Below are 16,237 nucleotides of genomic sequence, written 5' to 3'. Positions count from 1 at the left end.
GGACGGGTGGCAGACAGCCTTGGGGTTAACACATGGAGGGGAAGAGCTCCAGGGACCAGAAACCAGAGTGAGCAAATAGGCAGCTTTTACCACCAAAGCACCCCTTCAGTTCCTTGCCCTTCAGACTTCCACATGGGAAAGGCCATGTGCTAGGGCCAGAGGGCACGCAGAAGAGCGTGGTGCCTTTGGGGACAGCAGAGCTTCTGCTAAGCAACAAGTGTCTGGCTCCACTCAAGCTGAAGCCTGTGTTGTAGATCAGTCCTCTTCCTGATGGCCAAACTGGGCTTGGGCTGCCTGGTCTGTGCTACCCACATCACACCTCCCTGGTTCCCAAATCCTGATGTTCCAATGCTGGAACCCCAAAGCTCCATAGCAGGGACACTGTGCCCTGTGAAGCAGGCAGCAAAGTGGGGTCAAGCTCCCAGATTCCTGTTGATCATAGAGGCCTTCAGGGCTTTGGTCACTGCAGAAGCCTGCTGCTCCACATGAGGAGAGGACAGTGTCACTTACTACAAAAATATACCTTTATTTACCAGCTGTGTTTTGCTCAGGAGAGAATATCCCTTGACAAGGGGGCCAGCCATAGCCATGCTGTTTATGGTGGCCAGCATGCCCTCCCACCTGCACCATGCAGGAGGTGACAGGACCAGGTTTCCATAGGGGACGCTGATATATTGAAAGGGCAGGAAGGGGGTTGGAGATGCTGCTTTCGTCTCGGGCCCCACCACTCTCCAGCACTGTGTTGTTCAGGTTCTGTCAGTGGAGTATGTGGCCTCCCCACCAGCCCCTTCAGCACATCACAGTCAAATTTTCTCTCTGGGGTTGGGATCCCCCTCATGGCCCGGCTGCTTCTGGCATGTTCCTTGCAAGGCAGTCAGCATGAGTTAAATAAAGGGATTGGGGGACATTTTCTGAGATTGGCAGAGTCGGTAACTTAACAAAAATGTACATACGGCAGCTAACAAGCCAGCTAGCAGGCAGGTGCCTGTTGTACATCAGTCACAGTCCTGAGTGCCCAGGCAGGGTGGCCAGTACTGGCTCGAGACGGGTAGATAAGACCTCCACACTACTTGTTCCCACACCACTGCCTGCAGCATGGCATGGCATGGCACAGCCCAGGCACCTGCAGACATGCCTTTAGGGGCCTCCTCACTGCCTGCCTGCTGCCCAAGCTCACCAAGGCCATGACGCTGTGTGGGGCTGCTGGCACCAGCATCTTCTTAGATAGCGAGTAACGAGTTTCAATGGTGTCTTCAGCACACTACATTTTGAGTTTGTTGTTGGGTTGTTGGTTTTTTTTTCAGAGAGGAAAATGTGCAATTCTCTTTAGGTTAATGCAGTACAGCCCTGGTGCTTCCGAGAGGTCTACTTCCAAGCCTTTACCAGTTGCTTGAGGCTTCTCATGCTGAAGACCAAAACATGGTTTCTTGGTGAGCTTTGTGGTGCGAGACCCTGGCTTGGCCACTGCCACTCAGGCAGCACTCACCCCTCACGCATCTTAGTGTGTGTGTCGTGGGCTGCTGGCCATGCTCAAACAGCCCCATTCAAAGCTTAAATAAGCCAAAGAATGTCTTGGATTCCTCAAAATTAATCAAAGAGATTTTGGAGACATTGACATGCAAACTGTCCATCTTCCTGAGCTTGAATAAAGCCCCCAGGTAGCTTTTCCGGGCCCATGTTTTCTGACCTGTACAGTAGTTGATGCTCTTGTCCTCCATCAGCACGTGGCTACCAAGCAAGGCTGGGTTTTTCTTGTAGACAATGTGGGTCAACACCTGGCTGCTGCAGACGCTGCCGCGGAAGAGCACATTGGAGTACACAAAGTATAGACCGGTCTCATTGATGACGAGGCCCTGATCACGGTACTGAATGCCATTGGTGAAGGCATGGCCAGAGATGGGTTCCCAAGCCAGAGGGAGGTCCCACTGATCCGGGTTTCCTGGGAGCCAGAACAAGAGAAAAAGTGCAGTAAGTATAAGCAGTTGTATGTTTTTTCCTCAAGTGATGTCCCATGTCACGACGTCAGCTGTCCTCCAAGCCCTTGTCTGCAGCATGGAAAGTCTGCCTTCATCTCAGGCAGGTGGAAGCTCTCACCTTCACCTCCCTCAGCTGCTTGTGACAGCCTTCTGCCCTGCACACCCCAGATGCAAACCAACAAACAGATCCCTCACTGAAAAGCCTAAATGAGGGGAAGATTTTAGCTGTGGAGTAACTTCCCACTGTCAGAGTGCATATTACCAAAGGAAAGCATGAAAGTCTGAGTGAGGTGGGCTCCTTACAACTACAACCATGTCACCCTCTCACCCCAGCCACATCTGCCCTATGCCCTGCTCCAACATTTTGCTGGCCCCTCAGCACATACCTGTTAGGTGTGCTGCCGTCCTCGCTTCATTTTTCATTGACTGCTCCTTCTGCCCTGCACAAAAATAGGGAAGAGGTTAGCTATGTGCTCCTTGGGAGAAGCCAGCCCAGAGGGCAGAAGGGAGACAATCATGAAGCTAAAGCAGGGCAGATTCAAAGCAGCACAGGGCACGTATGCATAATGGCTTAGCACAGGAAGGCAGAGTAGTGCTTGGACAAACACTGCAGGGCGAGAGAAGGAGTTAAAAAGGAAAAGTTGCAGCAAAGAGCCCAGATGTGACCAAAAACAAGGGGAAAGAGCAAGGAGAGCTTTTCTCTTAAAATGGCTCAGTTGGTGAGCTCAAGCAGAGGCCTCTCACGCAGGGTATAGGAGAGGGACAAGGCTGCCCCTTTACTCAGCATCTCTGGGCCATGCGAAGGTGACAGCTCATGACCTGTTAGAGATGAGCCTGCTCCATTGCCCCGCTCTAGTCCAGCACTGCAGATGTACCCATGGCAGTGGACTTCTGTCTGCAGAGTACCAATCCTACTTACAACTAGATCAGAGATGCTTGAGGCATCCTGCAAACCAGGCCAGGCAGACCTTTTCTTCAGAGAGACAGAGCACAGCTCGGAAAATTCTGCCTTCATTGGAAGGCTCTATTTCTCTTGGAGAGATGGACCAGTTACAGTGACTTGGTATTTGGATCCCATCCCACTCCATCCTTCCCTTCTCAACATCTATTTCCAAGCATCATGTTCTCAAATTTTAGAAGCAGCCTTTTCTTTTCTAAAGCCAATTAAAATTTCCTCTCCTCTCCCCCTCCTCCTTTACGCTATTTCCCTGGCTTTATTTATCCATCCCCTTCAAGACATTCAGGGTTACTATTTATAGCTTATGTTCAGTTACTGCTAAAGTAGCCTGTGATCAGAGCACTGAACATCCAGTTAAAATGACAGCTCCCCTTCCCCTAAGCAATAGATCACAAAATTTATTGACATGGGAGTTGGTGGGAACCCGGACTGCCCTTTCCAGAGAATTTTGCTATTTCAAAAATTGCTTTAATTCAGTATTGGAACATACTTGAAAAGAAATTAACCTTCCTACTAATCAAAATCCTCAAGGGAAAAAAATCTTTCCAGATCTAGCAAAAATTGTTGATAGATGAAAATTTCCTTCTGACTTTCCCATTTTTAGAAAGGGGTATCCTCACTGATAACATTAACATGGAATTTAAAAGTAAAATAACAGTTTTGAAGGTCAAAATATTATTTTTAAATTTTTCCTTTCAAATTGAAATTTTTCGGGTTTTTTTCCCTTGTCTCTAAACTGGAGGGACATAAATTTGATGGATGGACCACTTGATAAAGAATTGGCTGGGTGGCTGCACACAAAGAGTTGTGGTCAATGGCTCAATTGGAGACTTGTAACGAGTGGTGTCCCTCAGGGTTCAGTGTTGGGACTGACCTTGTTCAACATCTTTGTTGGTGACATGGACGGTGAGATTGAGTGCGCCCTCAGCAAGTTTGCCAATGACACTAAGCTGTGTGGTGCAGTCAACACACTGGAGGGAAAGGATGACATCCAGATGGACCTTGACACACTTGTGATGTGGGCTGATGCCAACCTTAAGAAGTTCAACCAAGCCAAGTGCAAGGTCCTACACCTGAGTCAGGGCAATCCCAGGCACAGCTACAGGTTGGGCAGAGAAGAGATTCAGAGCAGCCCTGCGGAGGACTTGGGGGTGTTGGTTGATGAGAAGCTTAACATGAGCCAGCTTCAGTGTGCGCTCGCAGCCCAGAAGCCAACCGTATCCTGGGCTGCATCAAAAGAAGCGTGACCAGCAGGTCAAAGGAGGTGATCCTGCCCCTCTACTCTGCTTTCGTGAAACCTCACTTGGAGTATTGTGTACAGTTCTGGTGTCCTCAACGTAAGTAGGACATGGAGCTATTGGAGCAAGTCCAGAGGAGGGCCACGAGGATGATAAGGGGGCTCGAGCAGTCCTGTATGAAGACAGGCTGAGAAAGTTGGGTCTGTTCAGCCTGGAGAAGAGAAGGCTGCATGGAGACCTCAGAGCAGCCTTCCAGTACGTGAAGGGGGCCTAAAAGGGTGCTGGGGAGGGACTCTTCATCAGGGATTGTAGTGACAGGACAAGGGGTAACGGGTTCAGGCTTAAACAGGGGAAGTTCAGGTTAGATATAAGGAAGAAGTTCTTTACTGTGAGAGTGGTGAGGCACTAGAACAGGTTGCCCAAGAAAGTGGTAAATGCTCCCTCCCTGGCAGATGGCCTTGGGATGGCTGTCTTGGGAAACATGGTCTGGTGCAAGGCATCCCTTGCCCATGGGAGGGGGGTTGGAACAAGATGATCTCAATGTCCTTTCCAACCCTAACTATTCTATGATTCTGTGATTCTAAATTGAATTTAGAAAAATTGGCAGTTTCTTGTGGAAAGTTTCAATTTCACTGAAACGACATTTCTAAAAGAAACCTCCACAGACATATAATCAGGCTTTTCTCAATTAGCTTTGGCTGCCATGAGACTTTGTACCAAAAGAATTGGGGGGGGCGGGGGGCGGGAAGAGTTCCCTACCCCGAAGAAAACTAAACCCTTTGCGTCATCCAAAAATATTAAAAGAGTAAGAAGAGAAAGAATTAAGATGTGCAGTGCCCATCTCTGTTCTTCTATTCATGTTGTTGCCATAGGTTAGGACAGCCAGAAACCACTTCTACAGCAGAGTACCCCCAGTACCACTGCCCCACTGGCCCGGGGAGCCCCAAGGCAGAGGCACACTATGCCAGAAACCTGTGGCTGACACCTCTAAGCACTCCGGCAGGCAGGGTGCAGGACTCCATCCCCATACCACAGAGAGAAAGCTTTTTATTCAGCCAAGCAAGTGAAATCAGCACTTTCATAGCATCAAGCTGTGACCCTGCCTTTGCTACAGGCAAAGAGAGGGAAGAGTACAACAGGACCATGCATACATGCTATCACAGAGGAGTTCCTCCTCTATGTACATCAACTCACCTATGAGTTTCTCCAAAGCCGGAGGGATATGTTCAGTACTGGCAGACTGTCAAAAGAGAAGAGTCACAAGCTGTCTTAGCAGAGTGAAAGCACAGGGGCATCATCGAAAGCAGTCAATGACTGTCTTTGGCAATGCTTAATTCTCAGTGCTCATATGAGAGACCTTGCAGCACTCAAACACAAAGACACCCAAATATACCCAATCAGCAGTAGAGTAATTCTCTTGCAGTAATAAGCACCCCCACTTACATGGCAAACATTTAAATGCCCCTTGGGGATCTTTGCAACACCTGAGCATCTCGGAGCCAATTTTAAGGGTTTTTCTCCTGTCTCCCCAAAGCCTCTGTGACCAGCCAGGCAGACCTCACCTCTCTGAGTTCAGCCAGTTCCTTCTCCAGGTGGAAAATCTGAAACATGCTCAGCCCAACTCCAGTGAAGGCCAGCAGGAGCAGCAAGGAGATCACCAGAAAGCCAATGCTCCTCCTTTCCCTGTTGATCCTTGGTTTTCTGCTCCGGTCAGGTACTGATGGTGGGAAAGGAGTGATGGAGGGTGCTGAAGGTGCTGAAGGGGGTGCACTGGGACAGCCATCAACCCAAAAGATCTGAGGGTACATGTAATTCAAGTTCTGCTGCATGGCCGGGAGTGGGGTGGATTGGACTTGCTTGGTGTGATCTTCCATGTGGCAGTCAAAAACTGCTGGGGCTGTCCCAGACTGAGCCCTGGCAGAAGATCCAGGTCTACCTTTATACGCCTGCATCGCTCCAGCAGTGAACACCCAGCTCAGATACTGTGACTCTACAAAAGCCTCAAGCATCAACAGCAAACCCCAAAGAGTTTCCACCCTCGGCTGCAAGTCTGGGGCACCTGCCTGCTCCTCCCACAGCGAGGCAGCAGCACCAGCGCAGCAGCAGATGCTCGCACAAAACCACACTCGGGAAGCACATACACTCACATGCAAGGGCTACGCTTCCAACTGGGGACTGAGTAATCAGTGCAGTGCACACCCACCAGCCAACCACCCTTTCCAGCAGCCCACTTGGGCAGAGACACCTGCTTTTCCACTGTAGTGTCCTGGACCACAAGCAGAGCAAAAGGAATGAAAAAGCCTCTGGCATAGTGCCCAAGATGGGACAAGCAGAGCTGAGGACTCCTCAGCAGAAGGATGAAGACCTGATCCCAAATACATCTATGGGTGCTGGGGGATTGCTTAATTTCACACAGGACAAATTACTTGCTCCTCTCTGTTGTGCCTCCTGCCTTTTCCTTGGCTGGTCCATAGAGCACAGATCTTGAGTCACAGAATACTGGCCACAGACACCTTCCCATTCTGTTAAAAACCAATCTAACTGAGAACAGGAAGATGTCAGTGCTGCAGCTGCAGCAGAGCTGCCCCGTGAACAGCCCATGTAGAGCCAGCTCAGTAGGCTGCCTTCACTCACACCAAATCACTGCAGGGCACTGGCCAAGCTGAACCAGTGGTGTGCTGTAATAGGAGAAACATACAGTGTCTCAGGGCACAAGTAGGCTCTTCTGGCAGCTTCCGCTGTCCCTCTTACCTTTGCAAATACTATCTCAAATCGCAGAGTCCTCTTCTAACCTGAAGAAGCCTTAGATAGGGAAGGGCTTTTTTATTATCTCTTCAGGTCAATGTTGAGCATTGCAGCAGGACCTAACCTGGCTGAGTAACTTATGATTAAAGACATCATAAGTGGGGTAGACATTATGCTACTTATCTTGGTAAAATTTCTTTTGCCTTCTAAGAAGACATTGAGAATTCAAGCCATGCTGCAAGCACCACCAGTTACAAGAGCTCATTACAAAATCATAATGAGACAGGGCAAGACAGGGACATTTCCATTCCTCAATTTCTAATTTCTCAATTTCCAATTTCTCAGTTACCATTGACTGCAGATTTCTAAGGGGCAGCAATGAGATTTTCCCACAGATTTACAGGGGCACAAGAGTGATTATAAGCAGCAGTTTGCTCTTCCATTTCACACACCTACGTTGAAGTGTGTATTTGTATGGGGTAGCACTTAAAAAAAAAGGAAATGCCTACTACAAGAACAAACTGGAGATTTGTCTCCTCTGTGGCTGAAGAACACACAGGCTTTGATCTTGAACATCAAAACTGTGGTCTGAGAACAGCACGCTTTAACAACATAAATAGGCTTGTTTCTCTAAAGCAAGGTCTCAGCTTTGCCTCCAACCACACCAGTAAGTCAGACATGTCCTCAAAGCCCTGCCTGCACCACCAGACACCCCACTGCTTTTTGAAGATGTTCACCACAGCTGTTTGCTGCAGAGTGATCTGCAGCACAAGAGGTTTCAGCAATCTGCCTGGCTTGTCCTCGTACTTCTAGGTTTCTGACATAAAAGACATGACATAAAAGCAACATAAATCCAGCTCCACCAGTTCAACCCTGGTTATACCTACCCTCACTTTGCACCCCAGAACAGTGCTTTCCAGCCAGCCTGAGGGCAGATCCTCATCCACTCCTACGGTCAGGACAAGAGAAGGTCACACAAAGGTCTGGGCTCAGCCCTGCACCTCCCATGCTACATGGTGAACCCCAGCCTGCTAGCCAGTGCTGGGCATGGGGAAAGAGAGATGCCTCCAGGGCACAGGGAGCCAAGAGAGGCAGCAGGATGGTAGGGCAAGCATCTCCTGCCAGGACACGCCCCACCACTCTGCCTGTGCAAGCCTCCCAGCCCTAATGCTGCTGCGGGTGCCTGAGCCATGCATAGGGGAACTCGCCACGCGCTCAGGCTCCTCGCTCAGTGGGCAGTGCCTGCACTCCTTTGCTCTCAGAGCAGTGAGCACCATGTGCCCGTGGCTCTTTGCAACACGGGCATGGGTGGCGGAGTTCCTGTTTCTTTAATGCCCTCTGTGGCCCATTCAACTGTTGAAAATAGAGTGATGGCTCAGAGAACAGGGACTGAAACTCAGGACTTTGTCAGTTGGAGGCATTGCTGACAAGCATGTTGAAAGTCACTGACCACAGCTTTGCCTGGAGAAGGTCTGCTGTCAAGTTTTTTCTGACACTGACTGCTTGATGCAGACAGCTTATCTTGGTGGGATTGCGGGTACAGTAGCAGTCTCCCTTAAATGTCAGAAGAGTACTTATTTCTCACCCACTGCTTCCTATTTTCACAAAGATGCTTTTTTTATGGGTGGGCGAGAAGGCAGAGATGACTAAAACAATGAAAGCCATTTCAGCCACATCTGCTGCATCCTCTCTTTTGGATGCATAGATCAATAGCCTGCTAATACCACGTGCTGTGGCAAGCCAAAGATTGGGACTAATTACCATCAAAGGATGATTTTTGGTGTACACCATGCTTTCAGAGACCTCTCCCTTCCTAGCACACTCTACTGTGCGGGTCCTGCTGTCACACTGTTTCACCTGTCAATGTCTTCAGAGATCACCAAGGTGATATGTGCTGGAAGACAGAGCAGGCAGAGCTGTGGCTTTGCAGCGTATCATGGTGCCTACAGGCTCTGTTCTGCTGGCTTCCTATCGCTCAAGCCACACCCAGTATTAACAGGGCTGTTGAAATAATGGTGAGACAATTTGCTGTAGGTAGACACATAAGCCACATGAATCTATTTTGCTAGAAAGCCTAGAGCCAGAATTTAGACAAGGTTGACCTCTCCTAAAACATGGGGCAAGGACAGCTGGGCAGGAAAGGAGGACATAAGAAGGACAAAGGGGGTGTCAGATTTGTCTGTCTTCTTCCCTATCTGCTCTTCACTCAGTCTGCAAGATACACACGGTTTTCAGCAGCCTTATGTCATTTGAACAGGAGGGAATATTTCCAAGTGGAAATGCCTTCCATACCCCTTTATTAGAGAATCAATCCCCTTTGCCAAGAACAACAAAAGACAAGCAACAGTTACACAGACAGAAAAAGAGGATTTGCTTGGAAGAACTCCTACCATCCCTATCTCACCCCCAGAGAAGCAGATGCTCTTACTAATGATACACACTAAGTTTATGTTGACAGCAAAGAGAATCAGCCAGCAGCTAGAAGTTTCTATCAATCAGCAGATTTAAGGACAAAAGGATGACCTGCTTGAAATACATCAAAGAAAGGACTTGAACAATGACAGAGATCTAATACTCGACGGAAAATAGAGTATAAACAACCAAAAAACCGAAGTGTGAACCACTGGTGTATGAGGGGCTCTCACTGGGTTCTGGACAGTGCCTGAAAGTGATTAACAAATATTTCCTATTACACCAGTGACTGGTGGAAATGCTAAAAAGCAACTGTTGAAAACCCATAGGGCTGCATAAATTTCACCCAAGAACAACTGAAGAAGTTGAGAATCATTTGCATTCAAAAAACAGGATTCAAAACATTAGCCCGAGATATTAAAAGCCTTGGCAACCTTTTGCAGTCCCAGCCTGAATTGTGCCATCAGAGGCAGGAGAGGCAACTACCGCAAACCCAGGGGATCAGCCACAGCGGGCAGAAGAGATGGCACCAACTGATGCTCACTTTGGGGGGACAGTGGAAAGTGTAACAGAACATCGTCCAGGACAAAGCTGCTGATTTTTCACCAGGCTTGTCCTCAGCACAATGCTACTTCAGCACCTTTTCCACAGATCTGGAGAAAACCGAGCAAAATATTACACCAGCAATATTTGCAGATTAAAATAACTGGTGAGAGATCGTAAGTAACCATGAGTACAGAGAATTTAATCAGAAGGAAACAAGCCTAGAAACAAAGACCACAGATCAAGCTTTAGATGGAGAATAACATCCTAGAAAGAAAACACAGCTCTGAAACTGATAGAGGCTACCCAGGTGTACATAAGCTTCCAGCAGGGAAAGCCCATGGGCTCTCATAGGCATGAACTCACATTTAGCACTAGACAACTAGAAACAGCCCAGAACCCACATTGCATATTTATGTTCAGCTTCAGAGGGGCTCAGGCAAAAGTCGCAATAACTGCTGGACAGCAAAAATGCTCAACTCGGTCCATTCAAGAGCAGATTGGCAGGGAGGGACAGACAGTGTGCTAAAAACCTGTCATAAAGAGGGATGATTTCCAGCAGCACAGAGCTCTTGAGTCTCAGGAAAAAGCCCTCCTAGGGAACCACTAACTGGCAGCCAAAACTGAATGAGTTTGTGAAAAAAACCCCATGGATTTTTGACTGAACATTGGAATGGATGGTTGTGAGAACTGCCTCCAGAGGCAGCAGCATCTACCTGCAAGGCTCCACTGAAGCCTTCAAGGGGCATGGAAGACACCGGAACTCACCCAGCCTTGCAGTTAGCACTGACATCTTAGTGTCATTTCTTTATTACGTGGGGCTTTTTTTAACAGTTCAGTTTCCCAGATGAGGGTGATGCTTTTCATTTCCTCAACAACTGCTCTCTTTGCTAGAAGCATTTGCGGCACACATAAAGCCACACACGCTGGTGCCAACAGCTCATGAGGGAGACATGCACATATTCATATTCAAGAGCAGGTTTCAAAACCAATTTCTAACAGCTCTGGCCGGATATTGGGGTACTTAATATGGTCCTCTTCCAGTAAGTAGACAGCAGCCCTGGGTTCAGTCAAAGTGGTACAGGGCTCTGACCTGAGGCAGGAAAGAATCCAAGCAGGGAAGGAGCCAAAGCAGCTAAGAAGAGAGGAAGAATTGAAAGCAGCAGAGTAAGATTTTCTTTTTTTAATGTCTAGCAAAAGCAAAGAAATGAGGTATAGTGGTTATGAGATAATGGGACCTATTGCTTAAACATCCGAGAAAGAGAAGCCTGTCATTTCAAACATATAATAGCTTAGTCACAGAATAAGGTGGTGTGGTCAGTCAGAGGTGGTGAGGAAGACCACAGCGAACGTGCAGATGTTGATTTCCTGTTCAGCCCAGTGACAGTCGAGAACTGCATTCACAAGCCCTTCACAGCAGGATCCATGCTGCCAGCCCTGGCTCTGGAGAACACCAGCTGGCTCTGCTGGCCAATGTGGCCTTGTTGGCGCTTCACAATTTTATTCTTCCTTGGCAGCAGCTGTTCCCAACCCATAAAAAACCCAAAACAACCCCCCCAAAACCAACCAAACCCACCCACCCAAACAAAAATAATCAACAACAACCCCCTGGGATCTACCCTGCGATCCTTACTGAGTTCCACCAGGATCACACCTCAGCTCTTTATCACACTGAGCAAATTCAGGCCCTCTGGCATCAGATGGGCACCCAGAGAGCCCAACAGAAGAGTGCCCATCTCATTTCACAAGCACTCTGACACTAGTGACCCATGTCATCTGAATTCCAAAAACACTGAGAGACCTTCATCTGACTTTCCTGGGATTTCACTTTGAGCTGCAGGTGCTTTCACAGGCAATATTTACAACCTTGACATTTCAGCAGCAATAGCATCAAACTATGACTGACACAAGTTATTCATTAGCTGCTTTGAGAGATTTTTTGGCAGGGATGGGGGGGAGAAAAAGGAGAAAATCCCAGACAAGGATTCTTGTTTGCTGTGAGTTCCAGAGGGCCCAGCCACTGGATGTAGGCTCTAGCCACCACATTTAGCAAAGGAAAAAACAAGCCTCAAGGTGGCAAACATTTCTTTACTATGTCTAGGTCCATGAAAGTGCTGTTAATTTCATCTTGATTCCCTACCAAAAGCCATACCTCTAATCTGTGACTTTATTAGTGACTCTAATGAAAAAAAGCAGAAAGCTCCTTGGTAGCTTCTTCTAAAATTACTGTTCTTAGAGAAGGGATATGTAAGACAGACTCATGAGTTTCACCATCCTTTCCTAAGGAAGCATTTTATCTCAACAAGCTCTGGGAACACTCATTCTTCCCACACTGTTGCAAACCCCAGTTATGCCTTCAGCAGCACCTGGTGCTGTTTGACACTCAGGGTTTCCAGATGAGACACACACTAATAGCCTACCCACAGCACCGTGTGGTCAGGGCTCTACACTTGAATTGTTCCAAACAAAGTGGAACATGTTTGTACCTAATTATGTGAGGCATGTTAAGCTGTTCCATCTTGTATCATCTCACACTAACTTGGCAAGAGCAGAAGCCACACAAAGACACCAGGCATTGGAGTTCTCTACTTACCAATACCACACGGCTGGTGGAGTTTGCATATTTTAAAAATTCTGGATTTCCATTCTGGTGCTTAATGTATACAACCCAAATACCTCATTTTGGCAAACATGGCTAGTAATTCACTTATGAAAAGTGTATGTTTGTGACTATCCATCCTCCCATGGAAACCTTCGTGCTGCTTAAGTATTTTTGACCCTGGGTTTAATTCATGCCTAAGGGTCACTACTGCATACGCATGCTGGCTTCTATCTTAAACCAGTGGTCTAACTTTGCTATGTAACATCACAAGATGGACTAGGCTCCCCCTTTAAGGATCCGTACAACCACAGGAATTTGTCAAGGTTTATAAGTTGTCTTCATTAGAAACTTATGTCTCTAATAAAGATTATGACCAATCTGAGAGACTTTATTTCACCAAAGAATCAAGTTTTGAAAGCTAGTCAGTGTGACATTAATAAAACTGGAAGTAAAAAGTGACTCGAGCCCACATGAAAGGATAACATTGAGCAACAAGAACTTAGACATTAAAAGCCTTTTTTTTTCCTTCTCTTTTTTAAAAAAGTGGTTACAAATAATTAAAAGCAGCAAGACAGCAGCAGGCGGAAGCTGTGGTTCAATCTCCAGTCTACTGCCAGAATAAACACTCTTGAGTTTGCAGTAGCACCATCAGCTCCACAGGTTCCTTCAGATGCTGGCTTTCTTGACGGCTGAAACATAACCTACACTTTGATTGGGAAGTTTAGACCTAGACAGTTTGGTAACGTACTTACGAGAATATGAAAGTCACTCTTTGGTTGACATGCACCAGCAGTGACTCCTGCCATAGCTGTGCTTTATTCACAGGGGTCATCACTGCTGACGGCCATCTCTGCTGACCCGACACAAAAAAACTAGGCTGACATTTTTCACCATATGACCTGACTTTCTGCTATTCTGATACTTAAAATACTACAGAAGGCTGCACTGCATGCAGTGCCTTTGCAACCGATCAGTCCAGCTGAATTCACATAAGCTCATGTTGACTCAGGGCCCACAGGCAGCATTTCTTAGGAACAGTACATAGCTTTCAGGAAAGTGAACCTACACAGCCCATTACATCATTTATTCTTTACACTGATTTTGGGGTACACTTTCAGAAGGGGGGATGCTGTGAGGCGTTCTCAAAACAGCCTTGAAACATGGAAGCCTGAGTGAAGTGTCCAGTTCTGTGTTATCCAGCACTTACAGCATCTGCTGCATTGCCAGTGTGAACTGGAAGCCATGTGGCCTCAAGCCACGTTCTCACCAGAGCTCTGCTCTGCTCACTTAGGATATGCAGTATCCCTGTTGCATGTTTCCTATGTGTTCATTATGTGACCAGCTCTACTACTCTAGTTTGAAATAACTATCTAACATTCTCTTTTAGTGGTCTTTTATGTTCTTTGCAAACCTCAGCTCTGAGTACCAAGAGGTAATTTCATGTAGTCATTCTCACAGAAAACTACCATTTCCAAGGATCCCCCAGGTCAAAACATGAACTGACACCTGCTGGAAACTTTTCTAGCAGTTCTTCCATGGCCACAATTCCTGAACTTTCACACAAAGGCCTTCAGCTTCCCTTCACCCATCCCTCCTTTTCTTTTTCAACCAAACACATCTAGACTGACAAGTTTATGAACTCCTTATTACAGCCTAAGGGACCCCAGTCCTAGTCCTGGACTGAAATTTAAAGACTAGTCCTCCTCAAATTAAGCCACAAGTTTCATTTTCAAAGGAAAAATGCCAGTAAATGAAAGACAAAGTGTTCAGATTTATTTGGAAATTCACAGTTTCTAATGGCACTACAGCTCTGCAGTTACATAGTCTTGTTCCACAACATTGTATGCCGCACTCAGGTGGTATGTATTTTCCTCATCCAGGTTTGAAACCCTTCTGAATTCATGTTCAATATGTCTGGTTCATGTGCTCTGACTGGCTAATTGTGCAGATCAACTCCAAAAGTACATCACTTTAAAAGTATCCATAAACTAACAAGAAAGCAGCAAAAAAACCAAAGGCTTTAAATAAGTCACATTACATACAATACCCAGGAAAGGCATTAGATCTGTTAACAAGGGTACCACTAAAAGTGCTCAATAAGTTAACTTAGTTTTTTACAACGTGAACCTGTAACACCTGTCAAAAGGAATAACCTTTTGTTCCACTCTCTCAGATACACACTCAAATTTTTGCCATCACACATTCTGTAGTATCCAAATATACAGTCACACTCAACATTTTAGCAATCACACATCCTATAGTATCCAAATATACAATCACAGTCAAAATAAAAAAACAACTTGGATATGAAAATACCAACCATACAAACACTGCACATTTGTTAGCCAATACAAAAGCAAACATTACAGAAATACCCACTTTGAACCAGCCTGACTGGTCAGACCCCAAGGCTTTGCAAACTCAACACATCCAGAGCGGGCTTGGAGAAGGCCCAGCTGCAGCTGCACCAGCTCACCCTCATGTTCTTCAGCTGAGCCTTTCCTGAACTCTCAGCACAGAAATGGCAAGTGTTCCCCATCCACCTCATTCACAGGCAATTCAGGCAACACATGCATTCAGCAGCCTAAGTTCCCATCATACAGAGGAAATCCTAAAGAGCCACTGTCATTTATTTAGTACATAAGACTACAGCTCCAAATTACCATCCCCAGCGAGATATTTTCCTCAACTGAGTTTGCAAAACCAAAATCTCATCAGGCAAGTCCATCTATTAGGATTTTTACAGTATCCAGTCCACATTACTGAGTCCAGCTGAAGGCCAACACATGTCCCTTTACAGCACTGTAGTGTTGCATCTTCAAAAAAAGCTAGAGAAATTACAAAATAAATCAAATGACAAACAATTGTATTTCCCCTCTTCCAGTGGCATTATAAATAGACAAAAGGCACATAAATATGGGAAGGTGCAAGAAATAGGAACAAAGCTAAAGGAAGAGGATTAGGCTTTTATCCCTATTCCACCCAACAAACTGGGTTTCAAAAAATCTCTGCCCCAGGAACTGTGAAAAAAAAAACCTTTATAAAATGAACCCTGCCCTCCCTCCCCCCAAGCTGTTCTCATAGGAAATTACCAGCCTTGTAAAGCTGCAGCTTATAGCCACGATTGACACAATCCCATCTATTTAAAAAGACAGAAACCAAATTTCTGAATACTTTCCAATTAGTTGAGCTCTTCGTCTCCCACTATCCTCCCACAGAATACCACAGACTGTTCTCAAACGAACAAACACTCCTGTTTGAGAAGTTCAGCTAGTTTTAGATGTGTCCAGAAACTGCCGTGACACCAAGTGTTCCCACTGTTATATCTTTGTTTCCTTTGATTATGTCATGCAGGCTTGGCATTGACCCTGACTTAGCCTGTATTAGAGTTTTTATAAGCTTCCCTTGGTCTGAAACTTTAGACCGTCTTCGTTTTATAGCCCTCTTATCAGTTTTTGTCTTTTGGGTCTGGCCATTGCACAGACTCGTACATGCTGAAATGCCACAAAAATAGGACTCCTCGGACTGCGATGACGTTTCGGAGCTTCCTTCGGATGGAGGACCCTTATATGAAGAGTGATAAACTTCCCCAATGTTGGAGAAGTCCCTCTGGTTCGTAAACGGCTTCTTTCCTTTAATTTCCCCGTTGGCTATCGGATGCACAGGCTCTGTTGCTGACTGAACAGTCTCTATTTTTTCACTTCTGTATTTACAACGCTTTTTCTGAAACCACAAGTGAAAAGAGGTAGAGTTAGGCTCTGGA

General features: G+C 46.4%; 2 protein-coding genes across 11 annotated transcripts in view; both read right to left on the bottom strand.

Moving 5' to 3' along the window:
- Positions 1–502: 502 nt before the first annotated feature.
- Positions 503–6,475, bottom strand: FASLG (Fas ligand). The gene is made up of 4 exons (XM_030495869.1): positions 5,735–6,475; positions 5,367–5,412; positions 2,363–2,416; positions 503–1,939 (listed from the first exon to the last, which is right to left on the bottom strand). The coding sequence occupies exons 1-4, from the start codon at positions 6,179–6,181 to the stop codon at positions 1,545–1,547; spliced, it is 942 nt and encodes a 313-aa protein (XP_030351729.1). The 5' UTR covers positions 6,182–6,475; the 3' UTR covers positions 503–1,544.
- Positions 6,476–14,225: 7,750 nt separating this feature from the next.
- SUCO (SUN domain containing ossification factor) overlaps positions 14,226–16,237 on the bottom strand; it is a 40,318-nt gene continuing 38,306 nt past the window's right edge. For 7 of the 10 annotated variants that reach the window (XM_030494301.1, XM_030494291.1, XM_030494294.1 and 4 more), the window contains one exon: positions 15,751–16,197. In XM_030494301.1, coding sequence (XP_030350161.1) covers positions 15,751–16,197 — 447 coding nt within the window. Of the gene's footprint in view, positions 16,198–16,237 lie in introns of all 10 variants that reach the window. The other 3 variants (XM_030494290.1, XM_030494296.1, XM_030494300.1) reach the window with 2 other exon arrangements.

The sequence above is a fragment of the Strigops habroptila genome, chromosome 8, assembly GCF_004027225.2.
Source record: "Strigops habroptila isolate Jane chromosome 8, bStrHab1.2.pri, whole genome shotgun sequence".
NCBI classification, from domain to species: Eukaryota; Metazoa; Chordata; class Aves; order Psittaciformes; family Psittacidae; genus Strigops; species Strigops habroptila.
The sequence above is the reverse complement of the archived record's forward strand: the minus strand, read 5'-3'. Positions and strand labels throughout refer to the sequence as shown.

Excerpts from the sequence above, each read along its gene's own strand:
- FASLG (XM_030495869.1), bottom strand. The coding sequence starts at position 6,181 with ATGCTTGAGGCTTTTGTAGAGTCACAGTATCTGAGCTGGGTGTTCACT. Across the intron at positions 5,413-5,734 it reads AACTGGCTGAACTCAGAGAG|TCTGCCAGTACTGAACATAT; the intron begins GTGAGGTCTGCC and ends CTCTTTTGACAG. Across the intron at positions 1,940-2,362 it reads GACGGCAGCACACCTAACAG|GAAACCCGGATCAGTGGGAC; the intron begins GTATGTGCTGAG and ends TCTGGCTCCCAG.